At 51.8% G+C, this 12,192-nt stretch overlaps 1 protein-coding gene across 1 annotated transcript in view; it reads left to right on the forward strand.

Annotated features, from left to right (window-relative positions):
- Positions 1-810: 810 nt before the first annotated feature.
- Positions 811-12,192, forward strand: part of UBE2QL1 (ubiquitin conjugating enzyme E2 QL1) — a gene marked incomplete at both ends in the record, with an annotated part of 43,496 nt that continues 32,114 nt past the window's right edge. The window contains one exon of the mRNA XM_079917197.1: positions 811-1,581. Within this exon, the coding sequence (XP_079773323.1) occupies positions 811-1,581 (771 nt within the window). The remainder of the gene's footprint in view (positions 1,582-12,192) is intronic.

Genomic DNA, 12,192 nt, shown 5'->3' on the forward strand with positions numbered 1-12,192 from the left:
TGAGACCCTCATTAGCGCGCGCACACACGTGCCCCTTCTCGCTCTGCTCCCCACCCTCGCTCCGCTCCGGCCGGCCGGTCGGCTCCGCGCGGCGCTACCCCGCAGCCCGGCGCGCACCGATGTCTCCCCCCAGCGGCCGTGCGCGTGTCGCCGCAGGAGCCGGGCGGCTGGCGGGCGGCGGGGAAGCGGCGCGGCGCAGGCAGTCCCGCGGCTCCGCCCCGCGCCCCCCTCCCCGGCCGGCAGGACCGCCCCCTCCGCGCCGCGCTCGGCTCAGACTGAGCAGACGCCTTTGCAATGTCAGCAGCCGCGGCGGCGGCGGCGGCGGTCGAGGCCCCGCGGTAGCGGCCAGCGCAGCACGGCCCGGCGGGCGCGCACGGCGCGAGCCCGCGGCCGCCTCGCTGCCTTCGGGGCGCTGCGGACGGCTCGGCGCGCCCTGAGGCGGCGATCGGACTCGAAGCCAGCCCGGCTGCGGCCGCTCACAAAGGACCGCGGACACCAGGCTCCGGGGGGCTGCGCGCAGGGACCGGCCGGGGGACGGCCCGCCGCGGCGCGTCCCCTCCACGCTTCCCCTCCCCGGGCGGCTGGAGCCCGAGCCAGAGCGGGCCCCGTCATATGACAGCGGCGACCCAGCGGCCGGCGAGCGCGCGTGCTGCCCGCTCGGCTGCGCCACGGCCGCCGGCGCCAGGGGGGGCCCGCGCCGCGCCCCGCTGAGTGGTCGCCGGTCGCTGCTGCCCCGCGCCCCCCGCGCCCCGGCTCTCGGGCTCCGGGGGCAGGAGCCGAGGGGAACCCCGCGCCGGCGCCAAGCCTAAAATGGCCACGCTGCTCCGCAAAATCGGGCTCATCCGCCTGCACAACCGGGACACCGAGGACCCCAAGCATCACCACAACCACCGCGGCGGCGGCGGCGGCCAGCAGAGCGCGTCGCTGCGCGGCAAGGGCGGCGCCAAGAGCGGCGGCCACAAGCCGCAGCAGCAGCATCCCGCCGGGGGCGCGGGCGACGCCAGCCCCGGACCCGGCAAGGGCAAGGGCAAGCGCGCGGCGGAGCTGGCCCAGCGCGACAAGCCGCCGCAGCCGGCGGCGGGGGCGGCGAGCGGCGGGGGCCCCCGGGAGCGCGCGGCGGGCGCCAGGGCGGGGCCGGGCCCGGCGGCGGCGGCGGCGGCGGCGGGCGGCAGCCTGGTTCCCGCGGCGCGCCAGCAGCACTGCACGCAGGTGCGCAGCCGGCGGCTCATGAAGGAGCTGCAGGACATCGCGCGCCTCAGCGACCGCTTCATCTCTGTGGAGCTGGTGGACGAGAGCCTCTTCGACTGGAACGTGAAGCTGCACCAGGTGGACAAGGACTCGGTGCTGTGGCAGGACATGAAGGAGACCAACACCGAGTTCATCCTGCTCAACCTCACCTTCCCCGACAACTTCCCCTTCTCGCCGCCCTTCATGCGGGTGCTCAGCCCGCGCCTGGAGAACGGCTACGTGCTGGACGGCGGCGCCATCTGCATGGAGCTGCTCACGCCGCGCGGCTGGTCCAGCGCCTACACCGTGGAGGCCGTCATGCGCCAGTTCGCCGCCAGCCTGGTCAAGGGCCAGGTAAGCTGGGAGGAGGCCGGGGGCGCGCGGGGCTGGCCCCTCGGCGCTCTCGCTCCTGGTGCGCGCGGGGCTGTGTCTCTACCCCAGCCTGCCAAGGGGAGACGTTCCCGAGCGCCTCCGCTTCTCTTCCCTGAGCGTTTTCTTCTTTCCCTACTTTTCCATCCCGTCTCTGCGGGTCTCCCGCTTGTTCCCGGTCGGTCCCCATCTCTCTAGAATACGCTCTCTCCCTCTCCGCACACCCTCCTCTCTTTTCTCCTCTGCCGCTTCTCCCCTCTGGCTCTGCCCCTCTACCCTCTGCCCTGATCTCCTGACCCTCTGTCCCCATGTGCCCCTCCCTTTCCTCCTCCTCCGCCCCCGCCCCAGGCTTCCGCTCTCTCCCCCTCCCCCTTCCTCTCCCGTTTACCCCCTTCTCCTTTTCCTTGGCTTCTCCCCATCTCCTGACCCCACAGTCTCCCTGAGGGTGGAACTTCACGTGGACTTAGGAATCTAAGTATCCAGCCCAGTTTATTGCCCCCTTCCCTGCCACACACGCAAAGTTCCCCCCCCCCCGCAACAACAACTCAGGGGGGATCTGCAGGTGGGGGGCTCTGCAGGGGGCCTGCTGCCTGCTGGTGAATCTGCTCCCCTGCTCTGCCCCCTCTTGACCAGCATGTAGCGCAAAGGTGAAAATTTTGCTCTTGAGAAATTTCACTGGAGAGGCAGAGGTGTGGTTTGAGTGTGACAAGGCCAGATGACCTCAAGGAAATGCATGGTACCTGGCTCCTTCCAGGACCATCACCTTCTGGGTAGTTGTTCAAGGTCTTGGTCTCTCTCAGACCTGTTTCTTCCTTCCGGGTTACCCCTGCCCCCGGGGGGTTAAATCCATTATCAGAACTAAAGATTTTTAACTAAATACTGAAATCAGGGGCAGGCTTGGTGCCTGAATCTTCTCACCTATTGCACCAGACGCAGCTTTACCAGAAGAAACCCCAGAGAACTTGAGAGCAGAGAATGAATGAATCTTCTGAAATTTGTCCCCCCCGCCCCTCGCTGCAGGCAGAGGCATGATGGTTTTATCTTCCCACATTATATGCTCCTGATCATGTTCAAGTTGGTTGATGTTTTCCCAAATCGCTATTGAACATTACTTAATAAAATTATAATTTTATATGGGTGTCTTTTAGATTTATGAAGAATCCCTGTTTTGTTTAGGAGCCCCGAAATGACCTCGATTTGATCTTTCTACAGCTAGCGTTTCAGAAGCCATCAGTCCCCTGTCACCTGCCTCTGTCCCTTTCACGGCAGGATCTTTCACACTAATCAAATAATGCTTGTTCTGCCAATTTCACTAGAGGTGGAGCCCCTGGGATTCCAGGCAAATCGCATTGTGACTCCAGTGGAGAAAGGCACTTAATTCTTGACTGAGGTCTGTTGTTACCAAGTACTATCTTGCTAGTCCATCTTTTCTGGGGTTTAGCTTCCGCTCATTTCTCGCGTTCGAAATAGGAGGGACCTGGCGGCTCTAGAAAGGTGAGGTTTAATGCTTTAACATCAGAAATGCAGTCTGAAGCCTGTGGTTCAGCGCTGGCTCTGATGTGAAGAGCCTGTGATTCGATACAAGCCACAGGGGTGGGAGAGGGTCCCGGTTTATGTTATTATCAGGATTTATACAAATGATGGGGAAAAATATTTTGCAGAAATGCTTCTGTTATTTTTTCTGAAAGCACTGCTAATCAGAACTCTCTGGAACACTCTCTTGCCTTCTTTCATTCTTCACAGAGATGACTTTGGGGATGAGGGGCAGAGGAATATCATTTTGCCTTATAATCACAGAATAGTAGCATTTAGATTCGGAAGAGATCCTCAGCCACAGCCTGCATTTTGAAAGATGTAGGAAAGTAAAGATTTCAAATGAGAAATAAGGACTTTTTTTAAGGAGAGATACATGTCAGTAAGTTAAGTGTTTTCCATGTTCACATGAATGCTGTGATTGACAGTTCTCTTGGTGCCCCTGCACTTCTATTAAATTAGGCAGGTCCTTGTGTCTATATGTCTTTTCTTTGTAATCCAAATTGAGAGTCTTCATACAGTCAGCAAGTCAGAGACCTTATTGTTGAAAGTAATTATCAATATTTTTATTTCTTAATTTCAAAATCTTACTTAGTTGAACTCAGGGCCCTCTATGTAGCCTATTGTGTTATATCACCTATTCTAAAGTCTAGTTATGAAATACCTGAAAGGGAGGCGAGTACTCAGCCATTTATAAAAATACCAGTTCCGTTTCTTTGCACTTTTCGTGCTGACTTCAACATCCAAAAGAGAGTCGTGTAGGATATACACAAACAACTCGAAATGCAGTGTAAGAACAGGAGGAATGAATGTTCATCAGTGTTTCAGGATTCTGTGCAGGAAAGGATCCTAATAGTGTCTCAGGGCCCTCAGCGTTATGGTGCCTTTCCTGCTTTCGTAAATTTCCTACCTACAGGTTGTTCATTGCACTTACTGCAGTTACCGAATTATTTCCGTAGTTGAAGGTAGTTAAAGGACTTTGGGAAAGCAATCAAAATACCTGATTAGGTATTCAAAGAGAACCAAGAGTGCTACCAAACCAGTGATTACTTTAAAAGGCAGAACCGTTCCGTTCTAGTTACATTCCTCCATCTGTTGGCCCTTTCGTTTTTCTTAAGCAATGAGATTAGAAAAGGCTCGTTTTCCTCTTGCATAACTACCAAGCGTAACTTTCTGAATTGGGGATCTCCTAAGTTCATTTTGTTTCTCTACCTTTAGAGAAATCATAAAATACTTCTAAGGGTTTCATCGGTCATATTAAGAAAAGATCTGCTTAACCATTTTGTGTATAGTATTAATGTTTGCGTTTATCTCACGGTGTGACAGATTCAGTCATTTCACGAGACCTTTACCTGACTTTTGGGGCCCATGTTATCAAAATCTCTCGTGTGCTGCCTTATGGATTGTGGTTGTTTTAAATTAACTTACAACTTTCTTGTATGATATATTCTTTGTAGAGATAATGACGTACATACCTCGCCTATTTGTTTATTACCGAATCCTCTTCTGACTACAAAGAGACATTTTAGGTAACTCTTGGATCCTGCAATTAAATGAAAACTCCCCGTACCTGGGAGGGTCCTGCCCAGGCTGGCCTCGGCGTTCACTGGCATGTGTACCAGGTCTCGCACCTGGGATGATCGATGATGCAACAGAGACCCTCTCCTTGCAGCTGTGTGAGCAGAAGGCACCCAACAGTAGCTTGAGGGCGCACGAACTCAGGGTTCTACTTTCACATCAGTTCGCCTCCTGAGTGTCCCCTTTTTAATTAGTTAGACATCGCCAGGGGCAGGGAACCAGACGGCACTTGGAAGACAGTTCCTTACTCCTCCTCTGTCCGCTCAGTGCCAACCATGCGCCTCAACCCAGCATGAGGACGATGTGGCAATAATAGCAGTGGCGTTTACTGTTTGCTCCATGCCAAGCTCTGGGCCAGCGGAGCACTTAGGGTGTTAACCTTACCTGATTCTACTGTTTCCGTGGTCACTGTACAGGTGAGGACACCTCAGCTCCACACGGTCAGGTGAAATTAATGCAGCCTCGTGTTCTAACACTAGCAATGAGTGAGAGCCTCTGAATACCAGTCCACATTAGTAAAAGTCAGCGACGGCAGAGTCACACCCAGGCCACCTGAGCCCCTGGCCGTCTCCAGCCAGTGGTTGGCGGTGACCGGTGTGATCATCATTTGTGTCCACAGAAGACAGGTACACAGTCAGCTGTCAGCAGAAGAATGAACACAACAGGACTAAAACACCTTCAGTTCTTAGTGTTTGAATTAAAAATTGCTAAGCGATTCCGGAACAGTTATGTTTCCTGACAGCGCTAGTTTCTGGAATTTTTGAACACAGAAAACTGGTAGATGTTGCCACGTGTCAGTGTGTGATGAAAAATTAACAGGCTCTGCAGATCAGCTCTGTTTGACGATAAAGTGCATCTCTGAGGTCGACTTTAGGGCTTAAAGTGTTCTGCACCATGGGTGTCACTGAGAATCTTGCACACACACACACACACACACAGCCTGTCTTCAGAACCTCTTCCAAAGTACCAGGCCTGGAAATAGCTTTTTACTTATGGCTACACAATCTCCAGGTCTTATCAGGAAAAAGTAATGAAGATAAACAGCCTTGTGGGTTCCTAAAGTTTATTGGCTTCTGAACTATTATAATTCACACAACACTTTTGAAAGCCCTGTGTGAGTGTGCTAGGGCTACGGTCACAAAGTCCCACAGACTGGCGGGCTTCAACAACAGACATTTACTTCTCACAGTTCCGGAGGCCAGAAGTCTGAGCTCAGGGTGAGGGCAGGGTTGGGTCCTTCCGAGGGTGTGCAGAGGATGAGCTCCAGGCCTCTGCCCTTGGCTTGCAGATGGCCATCTTCTCCCTGTGTCCTCACGTGGTCTTCCCTCTGTGCCTGTCTGTGTCCTAATCTCCCCTTCTGGTGAGGACACCAGTCGTATTGGATCAGGGCTCCATCCTAATGACCTCAGTTTAACATGATCACCTCTGTAAAGACCCTGTCTCCAAATACAGTCACCTTCTGAGGTGCTTGGGAATAGAACGCCAACGTATCAATTTTGAGGGATCACAGTGCAGCCTGTAACAAGCCTAAACAGGAATTTCTTAAGCAATCCAACCTCTCATTTCTCTAGAGGCTATTGCTGGTTTGCAAAGTAACATAAATGATGCCCATCCGTGTGAACACAGGACCACACCGAGGAGGCCCCAGGAGGGCCTACGTGGAATAGAGAGATGGTGGCCGCTTTAAAGGGAAGCTGGGAGAACCTAGCGTGTGAACCGTGACAGCCAGGGGGTGGGTCCTGCCGCGTGACTCACCGAGGAGAGTGGATTTGTGGAGGAGTCTTATGAGTCAACCGTGTCGTTGTGTCCTGTGCCCATGTGTAGGTGAGGGAGGTCATTACCACACAGGATGACTCTGCAGCTTGAGGTCTCCATGTACTCGATGGATCGGAGAAGAAAATAACTTGTTCTGGTATCAAGTGGGACGGGGCAGGAGGACGCAGACAGGACTCTGCATCCTAAAAATAGTGCCGCGCCGACTTGGCAAGCTCCCACGTGCCCGCTCCCTGGCGAGTCTGCTCATCCCAGGGCTGACGGTGCAGTTAATAATAGTAGTGGCTTACTTTACCCAGAGTTGTAAACTTTTGAGAATCTAAAGTTGCAAAAAGAGGATGCAAATGCATTTGTGTTTACTTTTCTGATTTATAGTGAAGGGTGTGAGAGGATTGTTTTCCTATTTAAGGGTCAGGAGAGTTTGGGGGGGTTTGTTTGTTTGTTTAATGGAAAGTACCAACATGAACACTAAGTTGAAGTTTGTTTTAACCCAGAATCCTGCCCTTTCTCATCCTCACGAACAGGCGTGTGTGAGTCCAGCTTTAGAAGGAAGGCAGCCTCAGTGGTACCACTCTGGGGACAGCTAAGGAACCAGCCAAATGGCTTTCATGGCTTTTTTTTTAAGCAGCCACCAATAGTGGGTTCTTTGAGCCACATTTCAAGTCTCCTGAACCCTAGATTTTTGCTGTGTTGATAGGGTCGTGGGGAGATGGGACATAGGATGGGGACGAGGTAACTCCTTTCCTCTCTTTCCTTTACTTATGGCTACACAATGGCCGGTGGTCCTCAGCCCCAGGTTAATTAGATGCTTCCGGGAACCTTTAAATTATTCCAGTGCCAGGCCCTTTCCTCGAAGATTCACACTTCTTGAGGCTAAGATGAGGCCCTAGTAGAGGCCCGTTGGAAAATCTCCTACGTTGATTCTAACGGACAAACCAGGGTTGGAAAAACCACCCTGGACCAGAATTACTCATCACGTCTACCATCTTCGGTACATCCTCCCACCAACAGCCAGAACAGGGAGCTTCAGGTGATGGTGGCTGTAATGAACCCCTTACCTTCCCCCCTGCCACCTTGATTGGACTCACTGTCCTGTGTCCACCCCGACTAGCCCTCTGGAAGCCCTACTTTTGTAGAGGAGCTCATCATACAACTCAGTCCTTCCTCCCTGGACCAAGAGGGAGTGTAAACCCTGAAAAAGGAAATGTGCTCAAGAGAGTTGCTCACCCCCGGATCAGACACTGTTGTGAGGGCTTAGGTGCGCGGACCGCCCAGAACTGTGGATAATTAGCTCGTTCGCACAGCACGGGTACTGAGCGTCCACTCTGTATCAGGCACACACTGGGCACACAGTGGTGAATCAGATTCACGGAAAGTGCCAGCCACGGAGAACTGACTGTCTAGTGGGGATAAAGTGCAACCCACTCACATTTGTCTGTGATGTACCAGGCAGCTCCGCGGTTATCGCTTGCTTAGTATTTGGGTGAGTGCCCATTCACTGGTGCAAGTGGACTGGACACCTGGCAGTGGCCTGTGGGTATGCCAGGGACTTGAGAGAGATGGGGTCCTGGGCTCAGCAGCGTCTTCCAAACTTCTGGGTGACGTTCCCAGAAGGAATGCTCATGGTTACGTGATTGTCACACTGAGGGTTAGCCTGTTTCTCTGAACATAGTTTCCCTGCTAATAAATGGGACGATCAGGCATTTCCCAAAACAGACAAAGGAGTCATTGTAAGGGCAGAAATATTGCCAATAACGTCTACGCTTTCCTACCCAAGGAGTCAGCAAACTAAGATAAGGTTTAATTGTTTAATGCCCCATCGTCACACACTTCATTCCTTCTTTCTTTCCTTCATTCGGGACCCGTTTGCTGAGGGTCTACCATGACTTGGGCACTGAAGACGCATGGTCTTCAGCACTCCCGTGGCGACCTACCCCCATTCTGTGGGTCGCCCCTGGTCCTCTCCGCTAAGGGCAGGAGGACCAAGGCCCCCAGATCGAGAACCTCTGGGGAGGAAGCGGAATTGGGACCAACCAGGTGGCAAAGCCTTGGGAGAGGAGGGTGGGGCGGGAGCGGGGAGCCGGGAGGAGCGCCAGAAGGTGCCCTTCCCCACCCTGCAGGCCTAGGTGTGGTCAGGCAGCAGACTAACCGGGCCTCCTCGGTCACGTTCCCAAGCCTGGCTTTTCCTCTCCTCCCTGCCCTCCTGTCTCCTTAGAGGCTTGTCATCCCCTGCTTGGATTCCTGGGATGCCCCCGTCCAACCTCTCCGTCCCTTTCCATCCTCCCTGCTGCCACCTTCCTGGGTCCTCTAAGACGCGCACCTGGTTTTCTCACACCCTTGGTTAGACAGGGACAGAATACATCCAAGCGCCCCATCGCTGCCCAGCCTGGGTGCAACTCTTCCACCTTCCACAGCCCCCAGGAAGCCCTTCTCCCACCAGCCCCGCCAGCCACAGCACACCAGCAGGTCTCCACGTTTGCTGAGCTCACAGGTCCGCCCCCATCGGGAAAGCACCCCCTCATGCATCAGTCGAGCCCTGCCATCCCTCAGAACCCTGCCGAGACGTCTTAACTCCTGCAGAAGGCCCTGCAATCACTCCTCCAGTAAGGGCATCGGCTCCCTCCTCTAAACACCTCTGCGTTGTCTGGAAGGTGTTCATTTCTACTCTCATCCTGCTAGACCGCGTGTACCTATTTCCAGCTCTGTTTCCCCTTCCCCTCGCCCAATGCCCAATACATTGTATGTGCCGAATAAATGTGTCCACTGGGCAACTTGCACAACTGCACACACACCCCCTCCCCTCCCCTCGTCCCTATTTGGAATATGGTAAGATTGTGAACTTACCAGGTGCTTGCCGTGGGCCAGCTGATGTGCAAAACGCTTTAGTAGGTCATGTGATTAAATGCTTTCAACAGCCTATGGGGTGAGCGCTGTTGTTATTCCCATTTTACAGAGGAGGAAACCAAGGCTCGCTTAGCCTGGGGAAGGCAGAGCCCTGCAAATCTGCGGGTTGGGGTCTTCGGGAAGCCCCTTCCTCCAGTGAATGCCTGAAACTAACCCAGATGAGCTGCCCGCAGTGGCCACTGTGATCCCTCCCCTCACAGAAGTGCTTGTTTTTCCTTTGATCACCTTTATAATGTATCCTATGAAGTATCATAATCTTAGAGAGCTCATGAAAGACAAAGCTTCTCTAACTGTAGGATCAACCAGTAAAATTACATAAAGCTGAAAGGAGGTTGGTTTAATTCATAACTAAAACTAATCTAATAAAACGTGACTTTGAATTCTGCTGGATTGAATTACAGTGATTTTTGTTTTAGTCATTTTATTTAAAAGGGGATCCCGGCATCTGCCTTTTCACTGACAAGGGAGATGGATGCCTCTTGGTTATTCTCTCAGATCCGAGAAGAACCAGAGGCCCCTTCCTGCCACCTCTGACCCCCAAAGGCCACCCCCAGCATCTGGGGGCATCTGAAGACCCCTCCTCAGAATAATGCTTTTAAACGCACAAAATAATATTCATAGGCTTTCCAAGGAAAACAGTCATGCTTAGAGATAGTTATTGCTATTTTTAAAAAGTGATGAACTAAAATATGAAATTAAAACGCATGTCTTTATTAACACATTTAATATCAAGGTCTAGTTACTGTCCTAACTGGACATAGGAAGAACTGATGACATTTCAAGTTGTCTACAACAACTGTCATATGATTTTTAAATGTCTGGGGTTTCTGTTGGTGACAAAATCAAGGCAATGCTAAATCTCTGCTTTGTTACTTCCAATCGCAGTTAAATGAAGTGCTGGACTACAGTTAGAGTTAATGAAAAGAAAGACATTTTTTTCCATCCAAGTTTGTGTTCCCTGGGGATGCACGGCCCCAAGAACCCCAAGGTGGTAGATGGCTCTAAGTGTTGACAGCTGTCTTGGGAAAGAACTTAAAGTTTATCATGCAGCTCATGGCCAGAACCTCTGGGAACGAGGTTTAGGATCCCAACATATAGCTCAGTCCTGCCGTGATCTTGTTGGGTGGTCACAAAAATCACAGGGTAGCCTCCTCTTTGCCCTCTCAGAACTGCCACCTCTCCTTGTGGACTCTTGTCATCACCTCTGTGGACTCTCCATCATCAAGTCATTTTGCACCATCAGGTGTCAGTTTCAGATAAGAACCACGATCATGTTATTGACCAAGCACAGATCTGAGAGCTGTGTTTTCACCTCCACAGCCTTGCTCTCTAAGAACCCTATTTGTTAGCAGTATCTTTAAATTAGCTTATTTTTTTTGCTGCCGCTAAGTTAGAAAATTACATAGAAGAATATAATTATTTCAAACATTTACCTTTATCAATGCACACATTGATACTGTTCCATAGTGTTGAGATTCTTTCTTTATTACAGAACACGATGTTCACTTGAAAACTTTTGAGCCACCATTTTGTTTCAAGATGAAAAGCCGGTTCAGAAATAAACGTAAAATGTTTTTCAAATGCTGTGGGTTCCATCAGTTATCACAGGTCACACAGAATGAACACAGATTGCCTCAGTACAACTGAAAGAGAATTTCACTGAGTCAGCGATCCTTTGCCTGACTGAGACCTTTAGGAAAGGCTTTTTTCTGTAATGAAATTCAAGAGAAATCTAGTTGAAATGTTTGACCTACATACGTATATGTGATATTTTGACAACTGGAGGCTAATCAACAAAGAACACCAATCTTCTCTTATTGCTTAGCAGTTAAGGCCCTGAGCATCTAGGGTAAGTCTTCCTGCATTTGGTAGGAAAGTGACTAGATGTCTCCAGGGTTCTTTCCAACTCTTAAGACTGAGATGAATGCAGCCAGCATTCTCACAGGGAGCGGGAACAGTATACGGTTCATTGGTCCTCCAGGATTCTTATGCTGTTTCTGTTGTACACTCACTGATTTCCCCATAGTTTAGCAATATTGAAGTCTGAAATTCGACCTCTGAGATCACTAGAGACATGAAGCATCCTCCTGTCCCCCGGGGTTCTCAGCCTGCAGTGTGTATCATTCTGAGAAGGGGTGTTATCTTCTTCGTGGAAGTGGAGTCTGTAACAATATCTCAGTCAGTGCGTGGGCCTGGGTGGTGTTGCCGTAACTACCTCGTTAGGTTGGTAAAGTTTTCAGCATCATAGTCAGCAAATAGAAACGGTTCTACCCAGCACTGCTCAGGTTGGTTTTTCACATTTACGTATGTCTCTTTTTCCCACCTGTAAACTAATTATTTGGCTATCATCAAATCTTTTGACTGAGGTCATTTCAGTCGCCCTACCCTAAGGAAAACATCCATCTGCAGCTTGGCCCTGACCATGTACCGCTTAGAGTCTCAGAGGCCGGCTGGTCTCCCCATTCAGATAAGGATGCACCCAGCAACTGTTGGTCCACACCTGATTTGATTGCCTCTGGGGCCAGGATGCTGCACAAGAAGAGGGGACCCTTGTTTAACCCTTTCAGGCCATTTGAAGAAAGGATAGATGGTCTCACGCCATCTCTGTGGCCAGAAGAGCCCCGGAGACTTCAGAACTGGGTCTTGGTCAATGCCCAACCCAGAAAGACACCCATGGCCCTGAACTCTAAACCCAAGTGTGGGAGGAGATGTATGAAGGATGCAGCCAATGGCAGGATGTAAGAGGCATGGGTCTGCATGGAGGAAGGAGTGAGGGTGCTGCCAGCAGGTGCTGAATGCGGGTCTGTG

The sequence above is a fragment of the Stenella coeruleoalba genome, assembly GCF_951394435.1.
Source record: "Stenella coeruleoalba genome assembly, chromosome: 3".
Classification (NCBI taxonomy): domain Eukaryota; kingdom Metazoa; phylum Chordata; class Mammalia; order Artiodactyla; family Delphinidae; genus Stenella; species Stenella coeruleoalba.